Here is a 19,074-nt window from a genome sequence, read left to right as displayed (position 1 = left end):
CCCTGTCCCAGTTCTCTCAGGGTCCCTGAAGGTTTTTCTAATATTGTTGCTAGCGGTGTGAGCCAGGATGTGGAGCACTGTGTTCTGGTATTTGGAAATAATGTCTGGGCATGGTTATAACAAGGTTTCTACTGGTGTGGGGCACGGAGGTGTTGAGGACAGATGGCCTAGTGGTGCTCTGGGTGGGTCAATCCCAAGGAAGGAGAATTATGCTTTTGCACTTTGCAACTTGGTTTACTATCCTAGGGTGCAGAATGGGGTAGAAAGGGGGGAAACCCCCCAGGGGGGGATGCTGTCCTGCAAGGCCACCTCCTATCAGCCCCACCTGGCCCTTCAGGCGGGCAGCTGAGTGAGGCAGCCCCTCCCCCCACGAGACCGGGACACCCTTTAAGGGAGGAAAGAGGCGCCTCCCTGGAGAATGAAGGTAGCAAATGGGAGCAGAAAGGAGGCGGGAAGAGCTGGTTGGCTTCGCATGCATCTGCCGCGACAGGCGGAAAAAAGGCGGGTAGGGCGATTGGGCTCCTGCTGTGGACGCGACAGGCGGAAAAAAAGGCGGGAAGGGCATTTAGTCTCGCGCTGGGGACGCGACAGGCAGAAGAAAAAAAAGGCAGGAAGGGCATTTGGCCTCGCGCTGGGGACGCGACAGGAGAAAAAAAGGCGGGTAGGGCATTTGGTCTCGCGCTGCGTACGCGACAGGCGGAAAAAGGCAGGTAGAGCGAGTGGTCTCGCGCTGCGGACGCGGCAGGCGGAAAAACAGTGGGGAGGGCAGTTAGTCTCGCGCTGGGGACGCGACAGGCGAAAAAGCGGGTAGGGCATTTGGTCTCGCGCTGGGGACACAACGGGGCGAAAGAAAGGCGGCTAGGGCGAGTGGTGTCGCGCTGCGGACGCGACAGGCGGAAAAAAGGCGGGGAGAGCATTTGGCCTCGCGCAGCAGAGGTGACAGGCCCGAAAAGGGCGGGAAGGGCATCTGGTCTCGCGCTTGGGACGCGACAGGCGGAAAAAAGGTGAGTAGGCCGATTGGTCTCGCTGCGGACGCGACAAGCGGAAAAAAGGCGGGAAGGGCATTTGGCCTCGCGCTGCGGACGCGACAGGCGGAAAAGCGGATAGGTCGCTTGGTCTCGTGCTGCGGACGCGACAGGCGGAAAAGGGGCGGGAAGGGCATTTGGTCTCGCGCTGGGGACGCGACAGGCGGAACAAAGGCGGGAAGGGCATTTGGCCTCGTGCTGCGGACGCGACAGGCGGAAAAGAGGCGGGAAGGGCATTTGGCCTCGTGCTGCGGACGCGACAGGCGGAAAAGAGGCGGGAAGGGCATTTGGCCTCGCGCTGCGGACGCGACAGGCGGAAAAAAGGCGGGAAGGGCATCTGGTCTCCCGCTGGGGACGCGACAGGCGGAAAAAAGGCGGGAAGGGCAGTTGGCTTCGCGCTGCGGACGCGACAGGCGGAAAAGGGGCGGGAAGGGCATTTGGTCTCGCGCTGGGGACGCGACACGCGGAAAAAAGGCGGGAAGGGCATTTGGCCGCATGCTGCGGACGCGACAGGCGAGAAAAAGGCGGGAAGGACATTTGGCCTCCCGCTGCACGGGCGACAGGCGGGAAGGGCATTTGGCCTGGGGCTGCGGACGCCACATGCAGAAAGGCGGGCAAGGCGGCGAGGCTCGCGCTATAGCCGCGACAGGCGAAAAAAAGGCGGGCAGCGCACAGCTGTTGGTCACGCGCCGCGGCGGTTAGAACGCTGCGGGCGGGGGCGGGGCTGCGAGGGGCGCTCGAGCGCCGTGCCCCGCCCCCTCTCCTTGGCAGGGAGCCAGGCTGGCGCGGGACGGGGCTGCGCTTGGCCATGCAGGGGGGCGGCTGGGGGCTGAGCCCTGCGCTCTGCAGCGCCGCTCTCCTGCCGCTGGGGGTTTTGCTGAACGCCTTGTTTGCTCTGACCCAAGGTAACGGGGGAGCGTGGTGTCCTCACTCGCTGTGGGGGCTGCCCGGGTCTCCAGCGCTCACCCTGCGGCTGTGGATGGCAGAGGCGCACCAGGGTCTCCCGGTGGCCCTCGCTCTGAGATCAGAGATAAAAGGGGCCATTGTAGTGTCCCAGAGCCCCTTATTCCCTGAGATCAAAAACCATCAAGGCCTCCTGTTCCGCGGGGGTCGTCACCAATACCTCTTGGCCTCAGCCAGACACCAGAAGGGGCCATCCCACTGGCCTGGAGGCCTTCAGCGAAACCCTGGGTCAGGAGTCATTGAGGGCCCCCAAAATGTTGGGACAACGGTCCTCACACCCATTTGGGGCTCCCCTGAGAGAGAAGCCCTCGCACACGTACTGGGCCCCAGTGCTCATCAAAAGGGGGCCGACTCCCTTTAAAGTGCTCGGTGGACATGGAAACAAGCACAGAGACATGGGCCCCACACTCTCCACAAGGTCACTAATGCTGTGGCTTCCCTGAACCCAGTTTTGTCAGAGAAATCAGGGCCTCCTGCAACCTCAGCAGGTGTGTCCCTAATGCAATCCCAGCTGTGGTGAGATGCCCTTCTGAAGTGGGCGTTACATAACCATAGTGATGAGTTCTTTTGCCCCAAAGTCAGATGGGGTGTCGGGAGTTGGGGCCCCAGCAAATTATAAATAAACGGTATTCCTTTCAGAGACTGTTAATGGAAATCTCTAACTTGTTCACTGAAATCTGTAACTATTCAGAGGTGCTGAAGTTGATCAAAGACAGTGCTTGGCATAAGCAGACAAAGCAATTGCTTAAGGGCCCTGAGCAACTCACCGCCGTGCCCCCATTAATTATTAATAGATATTGTATAGGGGTGACCCCCGAAATATTCCTGTTTAAGACCTCCAGTGGATTAGCACGGGCACTGCTATTGATTAGTTAAGCGGTGCAAAGCACTTCCTTCACCTTTTGGGCAAAGCATGCTGTTTCCACAGAACTTTCTGACCTGGATAGTGAATGACTGGGATTAGAAATTGAACCCAGGACTTTAAACAGCAGAAAATGGTTCAGACCAGTAGGTAACTCTTGTCGGAGAAAAACTCAGTTCTCGCTTTTTCGTTTGGGTGCAGCAAAATCAAATACTTTATTATTTCTCCAGTAATTACAATGGAGGGAGAGAGTGCCATAGGACACAGGATCGCCCAGTCCTGGACAGGTCTCTCAACTGGTAAACAATTACAGCAAGCCTTTATACTTTTGTTACAGACAATAACTAGCAATAATACAGACAATAGAGAGCAACAACTACATTTTGTTTATACATAAGCCATTCTGCTATCTTGTTTGTCTCACTCCTAAGAAAAAGCAAGCCTGCATATTTGGTTATCAGTTACAAGGTCGTAATAACTTTGTACACAGTTCTTTCCCTATGTCTCACACTGTCCTTGCTTCTACAAATCTCACGTCATTAGGGTCACAGCTAGCCTAACTCTTGCTAACTGTCTGACATGCATTAAAATTCCCTTCAAATCCTTGTTAATTCTTTCCCTGCTTCCACACTCTTCTGGCTCCAAACTCCAGGTTTTTGTTTATTATATATTTATATCAGGGAAGTAATGCCCATTCTGTAAGTTTCATGCAAGCTTGACAAGTTTTGTAGCTGAGAGCTGCAAATTTTTAAACAGCTTCCTTAATTACTTACATTTTTTGGGAAAGTGAAATATTTAGCCAGTTTAGAGGCTCCAAAGTCAAGACAGGTTTACTACTCGAACAGTAAACAGGAGTCCTTTTTTTAAGAAAAGGATGGAAGAGAGGAGAACTTCAAGAGTAAAATAAAAGGGGAAACAAACTACATTCAGATTTGATTTTTAAAATGTTTTTTTAAGTGTTACTGTGTTTTCTCTACAGTGGAAGCTGCAATTGATGAAGAACAATATTCTGTTAAAGTAATTAAAAAGAATTATATTTATGGCAACATCAAACATCAAGGTGATTATTTTTATAGTTAAGATCTAAGTAAGCATTTTAATGCAATATTAATACAAATATAATAAATGCAGCAATAAAGCATATAAACAAATGTACATATGTAGGTGACTGTGGCTGTGTTATTATAGCAAGAATTTCAAATCCTAATTATATAGAAAATTACATAATTCTTCAAGCATATAAACAGGAAATGGATATCGTAAAATAGGTAACTAAATTTTTTACTTCAAATTATTCCCAACTGGAACAATTCAATTACTGTAATCTGAAAGCTGTCAACAAATCATACCCACTGTGCAATAAAGGACATTGTAAACAGAAAGATCTTTGAATTAAGTGATTGCATGGAGCAGTAGGATGTGCACTTAATGGGTTTTTATATAAAATGAAAAAGGTATTGGCAAAATGATAATTCATTCTACAAGCTATCAACATTGCACAGTCTTGGAGAGTCTGTTTTCACTAAGGACTGTAAGTCAGGTATGCAGAACTGTGTTTTGGCCTAGGCCAGGGGTCTCCAAACTTTAGCAGATGAAGGCCATATTAGATTTTTGAAGGGGCTTCACAGGCCGAAGCAACTGTTAAAGAAATTAAATATATGCAAATATATGCAAAATTGCTAAACAACAAGACTGTGTCAGTGTTGCATTAAATTCTAAATCAGGTATAAAAGTTAATCGATGCAGGTACTGTGAAATCACATAATATTTGTCAATACATTAAAAATTTCCCTTTTTTTTTAATTTCTAAAAACTCACATTTGTATCATACAAATATTGTTTGGTTCTATTAGTGCTGTAGTTAAAATTTAACCATTATGGAAGTGTTAATTTCCATCTTCTTTACTCCATTCACTGGAGATGTAATCAAGCATCTGGCTTGTATTTTTACTCTAAGGCGGGTCTGTGCCTGCTTGACTGCAGCAACGACTCTCCCCTAATTTGGCTCCCCCTTTTTGGGGGACACTGGCTCCCGGGGGCATTCACCCCTCTGCACAGCTCAGCTATGCTGCCGCCCTGCGTGAGCTGCTGCCGGCAGCTCCTCCCCATGCCTGCTCCGCATGCCTACTCAGCTGTTCGCTTCTCCCTTGTTGATTGGAGGGCCAGACAAATGGAAGCCCCGGACTGGATCAGGCCCACGGGCCGTAGTTTGGAGACCTCTGGCCTAGGCTATAATGTTTTTAACTGAATCACAGTAAAGAAAGATAAAAGAGAACAATTATGTATTTTTAATCAAAGGACGGCATATACATTAGACATGGTTCTGGTGTGAATTCCTTAATCAGGGTCCCATTCTGACATACATGGAGGTGGGTTTGAGAAAAAACTTGTTTTGAGGTAAAAGGTGTTTAAAAAGCCTTTGTCCCAAGGTTCAGAGAGTCCAAATTGCTCTCTAAATACCTGTTTTGCTACTACATGGTGGGTAACTTAGAGTGGTAGAGTATTTGGGGATGGCAAATGGTTGTGCCTGGTGGGAAACAAGTACAGTTACTGGCATAGTAGCATTGATAGAAACCTGTTACACACCCAACATCAGTGGAAAATTTTTTATTCCATACCCATTGTAACAGATCCTACAAATTATGTAGCTGGGATATAGAGTAGGGCTATAGCTTATTCGTTTCCATGTGGATCAAGTCTGTACTTGTTCATTTCTTTCCTTTTTGTTCATTTACCAGATTGACCCCAAGAAGTATCTGATTGGTCAGCACAGTTTATAGATTTAATATAATAGATTTATTCTACAAAAAGTTTAACACCACATGTTTACAACTACCTATTAAAGTTACAATGGAAACTGATTTAGAAAAACTCTAAAGAAGAACTTTAATTTGGGTGGGAGGTGAGCCAAAGTCAATGGGAGCACAATTTATTATTTAATGAGAAATTAAATAGATCATGTTAGAAAAATGCCCTTGAATCTTTGTTTTTCAGGGGTGTAAAATCTAAGTGCTGGCAGTGGTCAATTTATTGTATTTTAGCACGAGCCTTTATTATATTAAAGCATTAACCTTTATCAGGATACATCATGGGAACAACACGTGCTGCTGAACTGCTGGTGATTCCAACAATACTATTCCCATGATGCAGAGCTGTGGTTTAACAAACACTTTTCCCCGGTGGTGTCACTATAGAATTTTGTAAGTACAGGTCTGTCGCAACTTACGTGCATTTAACATGCGCGATTTCAACTTTATGCGTACGGCCCGGAGTCGGGGGCGTGGCCTCAAGATTTAAAGGTCCTGGGGCTCCAGCTGTGGCTGGGAGTCCCAGGGTCTTTAAATCACCCATGGGGCTCCCAGCTGCAAAGGTGGCTGGTAGCCCCTGTGGCGAACTAAAGGGCCCGAAGCTCCAGCCACCGTGGAGCTCCATGCCCTTTAAATGCCAGCCCCAGCCCAGCTGCCAAAGCTGCGGGCGGGATTTAAAGGGCTCCTCCGGGCTCCCCGCCGCGGCGGGAAGCCCGGCGGAGCCCTTTATACCCCGCCCGCAGCTCCGGCAGCCGGGCCAGGGCCAGCATTTAAAGAGCTCCACCGGGCTCCCTGCCGCAGTGGGAAGCCCGGAGGAGCCCTTTAAATGCCCCCCCGGCCCAGCTGCCGGAGCTGCGGACGGGATTTAAAGGGCTTGGGGATATAATTTTGCGTATACGTGGTTTTCGCTTTATGCAATAACCGCGAAACTGAACCCCCGCATAAGGTAAGACTTGCCTGTATTTAATGTCAGAATAAGGGTTCAGGTACTTCTTGCCTTCTCACCACCTCAGCTGCAAACTGGAGATCTGATATTCTTAGACTGTCAAATCTTTGGGACTAGGACCATGTTTTCCAGTATATCTGGACAGTATGAAGCACATTGTGGATAGTTCCACAGTACAAAGTAATAAATAATAATAATGAAGGCCATTAAGAGATTAGTGTAACGCTGAACTAATTTTGCAAGTTGCACCTAAAAAAGTAAAGAAATAATATATACGTATATATAAATTGATATTTAGTAATTTTGTTCAGTTCAGCATTGCTGGTTATTTAATTCATTCTCTTGTATTGCAGTGAACATTTATGTTAAAGTGTATACAAATAGTCCATTTCTAGTATGCATGGATTTGGCACTTTCTCAGAAAGAAGTAATAGATCCAAACTATTTATGGATTGGACCCAATGGAAAGACTCTAAAAGGCAAGTTCCTTTCTCCTCATTACAGTTTATATACAGTCTTACTGGTTCCATGTTTATTCCATCACCTACTAACCCACAGAATCAGATTTTTCTGAATATCACATAACTAGAAGCAATCCATATGTAATGGCAAAATGAAAAATTTTGCTGAGATAAATCTTTGTTTTCTGTTTCTCTACTCTTTTACAGAAAAAAATTAATTCCATCACTAATGGTTGAGTATATTTCAGAATTCTGTATGTGAGATCACGCTTTCTAAGTTTTTGGTGATCCCTATCATCAGTGAGATGGTGTGACTTGTGGGTCATATTATCCTATGTGAATTTGTTCATGCGTGCTTCCATTAACGTTCATTTCTTTAAGCCATTTTCCAGAAGAAATAATAATGTGTGATTAGTCAGAATTTGTTTTGAAGCTCTTCCTGATTTCCATAAAGAAAGGAGGTAATTTTCTTCACATAACTGACACAGATCTATAAAGTAGATTAAGGAAGCAGGGCTGGGGATTGAATATCCAATCAGGCACTTAGAGGGAAACTGGAAGCACTATTAAAAATCGCTGCTTGGTAACCAAATGGGTGAGAGATTATGGAGAAGGTGGAGCTCCACGCCTAGTGGGCTGGGTTGTTGTTTGATTTGGGATTTTTCTGTTCAAATCTATATTTTCCTTTTTTGTTGCTGTTAAGTAAGCACAGACAGTATCAAGAATAAAACTGGAGAAAAGCTTCACTTGGTAAAAGACTTTGTAGCTGATCCAGTTGGCCCACTCCATCAGCTTACAGCTGTAAACACACAAACATTCCTCACTCCACTAGTTTGAACACCAACAATGGTATTATGAATACCATAAATGGAAAAAAATGAATTACTTTTTAAAAAACTAAGCAGTTTTCACGTATATAATATTAGTTGGGTATTCACTTTATTAGCATATCAAGAGCATATTTTCACCTGTTCTTAAGTTGCCAAAACAGTTGATGCTTTGAAGTATTCTCAACAAATAAATACACGAAGCATGATTTGTACTTTACTAAGGGATGTAAAAACGTGACCTTTGATATATATTTAAAGGCTGTTTTAGTATTTTTATATATAAAGTGTATATTTTTTATTTCAATATATAGCAGTGCTAAAAGCACTCCCATCTTTATGTTCTCAGCACACTTAACATAACTTAAAAATACATCTTAAGTGCAATAATTTAAGATAACCTGCTGCAAATCCTCCATTCTGTCAAATAATTCTGGACCCCTACAGTTATATTCCCTCTTCCAAATTTTCAAATGCCTGAGGGAAAAAAATGAGATTTGCAAGAAGTCCTATAAGTCATTAGATCCAGACCAACATCTATAAGTAAATTGATATACCTATGTAAAGGTAAATATATCTTCTGTCATCTGTTAGCATACTACATAAATTATGCATCAGTATTTTTCCAATATTAATCAGGTAGTTTCCTGTTTCCATTTTAGGACAAAGTTACGTCAATCTCACTGAAACAGGAAAACTGATGGTGAGAGGTTTTCAGGAGTCTATGTCTGGATCTTATACTTGCACTCTTTCTTATAAAACCATCAACACTGACATACAAGAAGAGAGAGAGAAATTTAAGACATATAAATTTATGGTATATGGTAAGACCATATTTGCTGGTACAGTAGTGCATGTGACTTTTCTGAATATTGGTTTATTAAACACAGTTAGCACTGTACTCCAGAATGTAAGTTACATTTTCAGGCACCTTGGTGTTAAACATCTTTATTATTCTAAATACCATTTTTTGAAAAGTCAGTTCAATACAACTTTGATTTCAGTCAAATCAACACAACTGCCAAGAGTATGTGGTGACTGTCCTTGAGAATGAAATAATCTTTACCCTTGGGAAAAATAGATGAGGTCATTGCCTTCTTCCTGCCATCCCCCAAAGGTACCCAAGGTCAGAAGAGGAGGCTCTGGTGTGTCTGTGATCTTGTTCCGAAGAGGTGTCAAAGATGAGCTTCTGTCCTGGTCTGATCTTAGTTGATGACATGTGTTACAAGTGGTGGAAGGGTGACAGATTGTGCAGTTTAGCAACCCCATCATTCTCCCAAAAAACAATTATAAAAAAATAAATGAAAGGAGAAAGAAACAGATGTAATTTCTCTTTCCAGTCAGACTTCTAAACTCTCCACCCTAAAATGCAGGTACATGAAGTACTTTTTTAACAACTTCTCATCACGTTTCAGTTATGTCTACCTTTTAAGCAAATGCACAGGCTCAACAATGGCCATGTTCTGTAGCTATTTTGACATATAACATTTTCCCATGTTTGGTATTTAGGCACATAGTCATATAAAAATATAGTGCATACACATACGAAAATTCTTGTGCATATCAAACTAAATTAATAGTGTAACACCATTTAAGTCAGGGAAGCTATATCAAGGATGCTTTTGGCCCATCATGCTTAATACTTAAACAAATTGGTTTGCCTCTAAATAAAAGTCTATTTAAGATATAAGGTACAAAGAATAGTACTGCATAGGAAATATAATATGTGTGAGAGAGACATTATATTGCATGTACTTATGTGTATACTAATTTTTTTAAGCATATCGGGAGCCTGACTATACATACCAGATATCTGTTCGGTTTACTACAAAAGAGTGCAGACTAGCAGCTAATGGTCAATTCTTTGAAGAGCTGAAGAAAATCTTGAATGATTTAATCTCTGATTTGACATGTCATGTTATAGAACCATCATACAAATGTCATGTCATCAAGATACCAAAGCATGGCCTCCTGGATGAGCTATTTGTTACTTTTCAAGGTAACAGATTTAAGCATTGTTTAAGAGGTAGTGTCACACTGTTACTTTATTAACAAAAGAGTTAATGTAAGGACAATATAAATAACATTTGCAATTATATCAGAGTCATAAGTTCCCATGTATGTTGCTTCTCTGCTTTTCTTTAGAATTTCTGTATTTTTTCTTGTTAGCCCACAGATGGAGCTATAATGCAGCTTATGAGTTAGTTGAATTTATAGTACTGTACTTTTTACAACCTTAGTGGCAAAGGTTATTCTCTAACAGGGGTGTTGTTTGCAAAGGGCCTTGGGAAACATAGGAATGGCCATACTGGGTCAGACCATAGGTCTATCTAGCCCAGAATCCTGCCTTTTGATGGTGGCCAATGCCAGGTGCTTCAGAGGGAATGAAGTGATCCATACCTGTTGCCCATTCCCAGAAGATCATTTACTAAAGTCCAGATATAGTTCATTTATGATTCTTCATGAATGTTGCAAAGAATCCTGTGGCACCTTATAGTGTCAGAAAAATGATCAGATTTATCTTTCTTGCTATTTTCTTCTTGTTGTTTCTTGCCACTTCCTTATTCGGGGTCGGCAACTTTTATAGTCTTCTTCCAAAACTCATGATTGTACACCTGGTTGTCATGCAAATTAGTCTTTCTAATGTCCACTGTTATCCGGTCCATATACCAAGTCTTTGGCCTTCCCCTTGGTCATCTTCCATCTATGATCATTGCAAGGGCCAGCCTATCAACATAACTCTCAGTTCTCCATTGGACATGTCCCTACCGATGTTGCCTAGCCTCCCTCAACTTGTCTTCATTTGGGGCGACCCGCATCATGCCCCTCACAACTTCATTTCTTTTCCTATCATGGAGTGTGCAACCATTTTACCATCTCAGCATCTTCATTTCTGTGGTGGAAAGCATACTGATTTATTTTCTTGTGCCTGGCCAAGTCTCTGTTCTGCACATTTGGATGGGTAGAATTATAGTTTTACACTCTACCCTTTAATTTTATTGGCATCTTTTATCACAGATGACTGAGGTCAGCTCCCACCATTTGCACCAAGCAGCTTTGGTATAGTGCTGGACTTCACTCAGAAGGGCACTATTATCAGCAACCACTGATCCTATGTATTTAGATTCTTTCATTTATCTAAGCTCTCTGCCTGTAATATTCTTTATGGTGTGTTCTCCTCCCTCAGTTACAACCTCAGTCTTGCTAACATTCACTCTAAGTCCTGCCTGCTCTATGTTGCCACTGTTCAAAGTTGGATTTCAGGGGCTCACAATCTTTTGCACAGATCACTGAGGCCATGTCTACGCTACGGGGGAGATCGATCTAAGTTATGCAACTTCAGCTACATGAATAACTTAGCTGCAATCGACATACTTAGATCTACTTACCACGGGGTCCACAGTACGCAAGATCGACTGGTGACGCTTTCCCGTTGACTTCCCTTTCACTTCTCATTCAGGTGGAGTACAGGAGTCGATGGGAGAGTGATCAGCAGTCAATTTAGCAGGTAGACCTGCTAAATCGCCTGCCAGTGTGTCAATTGCCGCACCTCGAACCCCCAATAAGTGTAGACAAGGCCTCAACAGCATATTCCAAGGCAACTGCAAACAAAGAAGATTCAACACTGACCCCTCCAGTACAGCTAAACATTTACTGCTGTAGCAGACTATTACGGTAGTCACTCCATCAAAAATATCCTGAATAAGGCAACATACCCTTCTGGCACACCTGTCCATTGCAAATTCCACCAAACTAGTTTTCTTGATAAACATTCATACATCTTCTCCAAGTCAACAAAGGCTGCGCCCAGTTGCTGTCTCTTGTCTCTAAACTTCTCCATGAGTATTCATAGAGCAAATATGGTATCAGTTGTATCCCTTCCCAGCATAAATCCATATTGACCCCTCCAAATCGCAAGTGTTCTTCTCAGATGCTTTTCAATAATCTTCTCCCATATTTTCATAGTATGTGATGTCAGCTTAATTGGGCCATAATTAGCATACAATATAATATCTCCTTTGTGTTTAAAAATGGACACCACAAAGCTTTTATGGCATTCGTCCAGCATTTTCTGTTTCTTAAGAATATCATTGAACAGACTTGTAAAATACTTGATGCTGTCCCTTCTCATTTACTTCAGTGCGTCCACCAGTACTTCATCTAGCCTATTTGTTGTCTTCTTTTTCACATTCCTCAGTACCTCTACAACTGCTTCCTCCTGTATGAAATGTTATGACCTGGCTCTGCTAACATGTTCTTAGTTCCTCCTGTGAGTTCTCATTTGTCACTCTTTCAAAATAATCACTCCAGACATTCTTGATTGATTCACCATTTGTTTGCAATATAGCATGTTTATTTCTAGTATGTACAAATGCACATGAGCATTTTCTTTCTTGCCTTAACGAGTTTTTGGACAGTCTTTTCTCTGTCATAGCCTCCTAGTTGATTATATAGTTTGTCACAAGCCAAATTTTTAGCTGTGACACTTCTAATGGCCCCTTTTCTCACCTCCATATACATATCATTGCTCAGACTGCCATTTTAAAAAAATTACCTCTTTCTTATCCACAGATTTTTTTAACCTGAAGATTCCACCACCAAGTCTTCCTTCTTATCCTTTTTGGCACTCGTTTAATCAATCCTAGTACTTCATATGCTGTTTCTAGCAACATTAACTTTAATTTGTACCAGATATCCTCAACAAATCCCTTTGTGTAGTCAAGAAGTCTATGCATTATTTCTTGTTTAAAGATTTTTTTTAATTCCCATTTTAAAGTTTCCAATGCTTAGCCTTTTTGGTGCCCAGGGATTCAGGTGTTTCCAAGGTTTCTACATTTTGAAATCCATAGGGATAGCTGACCCATAATGTTCTCTGTAGGTGTCATGGCACTGGGAAATTGATGAGGTACAGGGACACCTCGGACACATTTTCTCTTGACTGTGTATCTGCCCTACATGAGGAGAATTCATCCGATGGGACCTGCAGTTGCTTTGTGGCAATTTTTCATCATCTGAGTGAATGAATTACGCTCCCCCACCACCACCATCCATGTTCACAAGCCTCAAAGTTCAAATCTGGATTTGGACCTTTCCATAGTTTGAAGTTATTTGTATATATGGGGGTTTGAGTCTGTCCCATCTCTACTTTCCAGATCTTTTGTCTTACAATGTAATTATTTTGTTAGTGAATGACACTAATATCACTAGATAGGAATCGTCAGGACCACTCTTTTTCCCTTATTAATAAATGATACCACATAGGTTTTTTTTCCAGAACCTTGTATCTGTCCAGTTCTCCGTGACACTTTAGAAGTAATTATTAAGCATTCAGAATGTTCATTAGCTAATACTTTTAACATCCTAGAATGCCAAGCCAGCTAGACTAACTGATTTGTATATGTTCATGTTTTCTTAGTATTTCCTTACCTGTTTTTAATCAGTCAGAGGTAATTGAAGTTGCCTTTCCTTCCTGATTATCCATTTCTCTTTATTTTTATTATTAAAAACTCAATTAAGTATTTTAGATCACAAAAACAATGGTTATGAAAACAATATCTTGACCACAGAAACAAATGTAATAAAATGACTCTTCCTCACAAATTTGAGGCAAAATAGAGAGTGCATCTGCTCTTGAGTTGTATTGTAATTGCATAAAATTAATGTTATATAAAGATAAGCAGCAACAGTATGATGACTGGCGTTTGCATGCCAGTGTTTTGTAAAATAAATCTCCAAATGAAAGACACTAATTTCAGGATGCTCCTTTGTAATGTATTTTTCAAGGTATTTGTGATGAGCTATTACATAACAGTTTTGCCTTTATACCCTTTCTCCTTTTCTCTATAGTAAATCCTTTTGCCCCAGGATGGGAAGCAGTTTGCCAACAGATTTCTTATGACTGTGAAGATGTAACCAACAGAAGAGTTCAGGAGGTAGGATTTTTTTAATGAAAGCATACCTAAATAAACGTGAATATTTTAGAACTCAAAATGAGGGAAGGAGCCGCTGCCAGGAGGGGGTTTGTAAAATATGGACTACAAAGTTAGTTAAAGATGAACTTTACTTTTCCCTGTACAAACCCTAGATAATTGGGCTTTGTGCAGGGAAGTCTCGAAGAGCAAGCGCAGCATGGAGAAGGAATTTATTCCATCAATCCACAAGCAGACCGTGGTGCTTTGGTGCAGCTATTCTAGATGTGGTAGGGAACAGTAGCCATTGCTACTCCATGTTTCCTATGCAAATATTTTAGCCCATTGGATTCATGTAAACGGGAACTAGAGGCCCCTCCGCACATCCATCCCCAGTGGTCCCCTATGTAACCAATTTTGGACCATTGTGGAATATTTCTCTCCCCCCCCTTATTTAAAAGGACATGCAGATATCCATGCAGACGTCCCACTCTTAAGTACTTTTCTTTGTATTCGGGGTAGTCTGTTCACCATTGTATTCAGTGGATCAGTAGGGTTTAAGTGTTATAGAAGGCTTTCATGGTCCCTTCACGCTACAGTGAATTTCACCATTAGTATCTACAGATTTTGACTGGTTGCAATCCACCGTATGCAAAGAGCAGGAATGTATATATGATGTCTGGATTTTAAATAATTCAGCTCAAGATAGAAAACTGTATTAAAATGTCATATTTATCCAAAATTTGCTGAGGTCCATGTTAATGTTGCTTATACATTTATTTTCTAAAATATGAAATTATGAAAATTAGCAATATGTTAACATGTACTGTATCTTTTATTTCAGTTTTCCTAGAACATAGACCTTTGGATTATGATTTGGTAGCTGTAATACAGTTTAAAGAAACTATCAAGTGTAGCTTCTGTTTTATATATAGTTCATTTAGCTTCGTGGTGATTGTTTATGATATACATTATAAAGCCCTGATCCTAAAGGCCCACTAAAGCCAATGGAAAGACTCTGGATCAGGATGCAGTGCAGTGGGTGCCGGATCAGGCCCATATTGCATATCATATACATATTCAAGCAGAATTAGGACAAAATATATTTATTGATATATCTGATCTACAAAAAACAAAATCCTAGTGTCATATTTATCATTTAATTGTTCCTAAATTTTAGGCAAGAGATCTCATTGAAGAATTTTTCCGTAAACAAACATATGTTCTGAAGCACGAGTTTCGGAATGTACCTGCAATACATTATATAGACCATAGTTTTGAAGTTACTCGCATTGACAGCTGTCGTCCAGGTTTTGGAAAAAATGATGACACCCACAATGACTGCGCTAGTTGCTGTGGTAATTATAGAAAAATAAAGTATCCATATTTTTAGCAAGCAATATAAAGATTATTATCTATTAACCCTGCTTACAGTTTTTCTGCCATATATATATATGTAAAATATTGGTGATAAAAGTAAGTGTGCTGCTGTTTATCTTTTGGAGAAGCATTGAGATTCTAGGTGATAAAGTTGGCAGGAATGGAAACAGCCAAGAAAAAAGTGTTGATAGTATTTGATGCATATCATACTGTAATAAAGGCTACCACTGCTGTCATTGGCCCATCTGGAAATATGGCTAAATGACTTTCTCCTCTTGCTCTTAGATCAGTTATAGGACTCAGGACATAGGATCAATAAGAAATTGTCACTTTCGTAGTACTGCTGTTTTAAAGTAAATGCTCAACTGTTCTAGGAGTTCTCCTGCTACCAGTATCTATTTCTGAATTTAGGGTTACTGGAGGCAGGGCGTTCTCAGTAGGTCTTTAGTTCTTGTGCTCAGGCTGTGTCTTCACTGTGCACCTCACAGCAGCACAGCCGTGTCGCTGTAAGGCACGCAGTGTAGTCGCTCTTTGTGGTCAGGAGCGAGCTCTCCTGCCGACAAAATAAAACCACCCCCAAAGAGGGACGGTAGCTTTGTTGGCAAAAGTTTTACTGACGAAAGTGCGGTGTAGATGTAGCCTCTATTTGTGTTGGCTTTCAGTACACAGTGCAAAGAATTGAGTTATAGAATCATGGAAATGTAGGATTGGAAGGGACCTTGAGAGGTCATCTAGTTCAGCCCCCTGTGCTGAGGCAGGACCAAATATATGTAGACCATCTGGACAGGTGTTTGTCTAACCTGTACTTACAAACCTCCAGTGTCATGGATTCCACAGTTTTCCTTGGAAGCCTATTCCAGTGCTTAACAATTCCTATAATTAAGGCTAAAATTTTGTCAGGGATATTTTTACTAAAAGTCAGGGACAGATCATGGGCAATAGATAAAAATTCACGGCATCCCATGGCCTGCCCCTGACTTTGACTAAAAATATTCCTGACAAAATGGGGAGGTGGATTCCGCTAAGCACCCACTGCTGCTGAGGCTCTGGGGTCCCCCGCCACCTGCAGCGAGTGAGAGCTCGGGGGTTCCCCACCCCTCACGGGGATAGCCTGCTGCTGAGTTCCCTCACCCCCCTTCCTCCCCCGCAGTGCCTGAGAGCTCCTGGGGGTCCCCCAGCTGTGGCTGGACAGCTTCAGAAGATCCCCTTGCCGCCCACCGCAGCTGGGCAGCTGCAGGGTCCCCCCGCAGCCCGCTGAGGCTGGGCAGTTGCGGAACGTCCTGTTCCCCTCCCCTGCGGGGGGGGTTTCCCGCCACAGCTGGGCAGCCGCATATGAGAATGTTCTGTAGGATTGTGTCAAAAGCTTTACTAAAATCAAGATATATCACATCTGTAGTTTCACACCATCTACTAGGCTGGTATTGGTTTTTTAACAAGCTTATAGTTTGAACAGGTTGTATTTTTAAATTCTGAGTTTACCCAAAGGCTATGCAATGCATATATGTTTTATACCTAAAAAAATAAATAGCTAACCCTCCAGAAAAACTTCTCAGGAAAGGGGTTGGGGGTATTTACATGTCACTACTCATTTCCAATAGTCACATCTATTGCTCATGGCAACTGAAATTTGCAAGGCAGCCACATAGAGTCAATGTTACACAATATTAAGCAAAGTAAATGTGCATTGCTGGATTGGGACAAAGTGCTCAGCCCCTGGATTGAGCCCTTAATTTCTGATCAGACTTTTGGTTCAGGCTACTGTGTTATGAAGTGAAGCTAAGTGTGTTGATCTCAGAGAAACTGAAAAAGGAATTCTGTAATACAGGTAGAGTTATCCTACAGGGTATGTCGGAATGGAGCACTAAAATATTAAATGAAAAATCACTGATATAAAATATATTAAAATTAAGAATGTAGTTTTCCTTCATATGGTCACTTATCTCCATATGAAATATTCAGCATGCAAAAATATAACCTGGAGCTAGTTTAGTGATTTGCTGAAAGTTTGAAAATTCCATAATGTGTATAACCCAGCCCAAGGTGGAAGGCATCTGACTGAAATGCTGTATATTTGTTTGGTTGCAGTGGTTTGTGACCCTGGAACATACAGTCCTAACAATGAAGTGAGATGTCGGATTTGTACAAGCATTCGAATCAAACACTATGGAGCAAAATCTTGCTAATAAACTTAAAATAGAAATTGGAAAACTGAAGAAAAGTTGTGAAAGCATTATTATTCTTTTGTGATGTCCCTTTTTTTACCTCCAGTCCTGGGGCTCTTATATTTCAATAGCCAATCCTCTTAAGATTTATATAGCTTTACATTTTCTGTAGTCAGGAGCCACTTGTGGATAATCTAAAAAATTTCTTGTATAAAATGTTCATACCGAGGAGAGTAATTCAATGGAAAACAAAGAATGCAAAGAAAATTATGAGTATTAATAAGTGTTTTTTACAGAAAAGTCTCTGGTTTGTGGTATTGACACTGAACACAGCATAGCACTGTACTTTAAATAAATGAAGGAGCCATAAACAATTAATGGAGAAGTGATATATAGTGTAGCAGAATGATTGTAGAAGCATATTAATGTGTTATAATGCTTTAAGTAGAAGTCCATGTACATTAATGTTTGCTAGAAATTACTCTTGTAGGCTGGAAGTACATATTTAACCTCTATAATGTAAAAAATAAAACTATGTATTGTATTTCCTTTTGCTTTTTGTCCCTTTTTGGAAAAAACATGGTTGTTACAACTTTCCTCTTTGCATATGAACTCCTTTTGAAGTCAGGGAGGTCAAAATCATTTATATTAATATATTGTACTGAGTTTGCTATGAGATATAGTGTACCAATATTATTAGCCATGCAAGCTAAATGTTTCAGAGCATGTTGTTAGAACTCATTTATAAACCCCTTTAAACACGGAATCTACAATGAAAACTCTGACACATTGTGTAGCTAAAATATTAATTTACTATACTGAAAATGTCACAGTGCTATACAGAAAGGGTTTCCAGATCATATCTAAGAAACTCAAAACAAATTCCAGAAAGTACCGTCTGCTTTCATCAGCAATTTGAAAAAGTCTCCCTGCAACCACAGTACCAGCATTCAAGGAGGATCATCTCCATTCTTCATCTTTCTGAGACAGACAAATTAAGTTTTGTGTTGTTTAATGTAATTGACATGTCTCTTGGAGGAATTCCTAAAAAGCAAAGTTCTCTGTAGATATTAAAGATCAAATCACATTTTTTTTGTAAGAGTAGGGATTTGCCAAGATTAAAAGTGGTTATTTTCTTTTAACTTTAATTCACTGTAGAAAGTTCCTGCACATTTCTTTATGTTATCAAAGTGAAATCTCAGCATTTTATGTTGTGCCTAAAATCCTTCCATTCCAGCCTACTCTGCAAAGTTAGGCAGTATGATGGTAAAAACACTGGCAGCCAGTTGAGCTTCTACCATTTACATCACCAGTGGGATCTATGGTAGTGCAACAGTGTGGAAGTTTAAAAAAAAGTTTAATGTAGAGTAGTCCAATGAAGGCTGGAAAGACAGTTTTTCTGGTTGGTTGTTTTTTAATAAAAGCTTAGATTCCAGATCACATATCTAAGGCAAGATATGTTGGCAAATTCCACAGTCCTGGAATCAGGAAAAATAAGGGGCCTGTTTATATGACTTTTATGTTGTCTGTTGCTTCCATCGTGCTTTCAGAAACTATATTATAAGAAAACTAAAAAGGTGCTGAACATTTTGATCTCCATCTGCTTGCCTCTGTAGCTATTTCTTCTTCTCTGCATATCACCTGTGGCATGTGCTGGAGGTCCCAGGTGCCATGCTGTATGAACAGAAGCTTATTCTTTTCACAGCAGTTTTGAACCCTTCATCATTTTACT

The 19,074-nt window shown here is 41.6% G+C and overlaps 1 protein-coding gene across 2 annotated transcripts; it reads left to right on the top strand.

Annotated features, from left to right (window-relative positions):
* The first annotated feature begins 729 nt into the window (after window positions 1-729).
* ZPBP2 (zona pellucida binding protein 2) lies at window positions 730-17,833 on the top strand. Of its 2 annotated transcripts, none has more exons than XM_044999418.1 (8): window positions 730-1,004; window positions 3,830-3,910; window positions 6,957-7,082; window positions 8,554-8,715; window positions 9,672-9,890; window positions 13,739-13,824; window positions 14,981-15,158; window positions 17,266-17,831. In XM_044999418.1, the coding sequence occupies exons 3-8, from the start codon at window positions 7,004-7,006 to the stop codon at window positions 17,361-17,363; spliced, it is 822 nt and encodes a 273-aa protein (XP_044855353.1). In that variant the 5' UTR covers window positions 730-1,004; window positions 3,830-3,910; window positions 6,957-7,003; the 3' UTR covers window positions 17,364-17,831. The 2 variants fall into 2 exon arrangements, with proteins under 2 accessions (XP_044855353.1, XP_044855352.1); XM_044999417.1 differs by lacking the exon at window positions 730-1,004 and adding an exon at window positions 1,792-1,930 and having other exon boundaries at window positions 17,266-17,833.
* Window positions 17,834-19,074: the final 1,241 nt, after the last annotated feature.

The sequence above is a fragment of the Mauremys mutica genome, chromosome 25 (assembly GCF_020497125.1).
Source record: "Mauremys mutica isolate MM-2020 ecotype Southern chromosome 25, ASM2049712v1, whole genome shotgun sequence".
In the NCBI taxonomy this organism is placed as follows: Eukaryota; Metazoa; Chordata; order Testudines; family Geoemydidae; genus Mauremys; species Mauremys mutica.
This window is presented reverse-complemented; position numbering and strand designations above follow the sequence as displayed.

Excerpts from the sequence above, each read along its gene's own strand:
- ZPBP2 (XM_044999417.1), top strand. The coding sequence starts at position 1,834 with ATGCAGGGGGGCGGCTGGGGGCTGAGCCCTGCGCTCTGCAGCGCCGCT. Across the intron at positions 8,716-9,671 it reads ATATAAATTTATGGTATATG|CATATCGGGAGCCTGACTAT; the intron begins GTAAGACCATAT and ends AATTTTTTTAAG. Across the intron at positions 15,159-17,265 it reads TGACTGCGCTAGTTGCTGTG|TGGTTTGTGACCCTGGAACA; the intron begins GTAATTATAGAA and ends GTTTGGTTGCAG.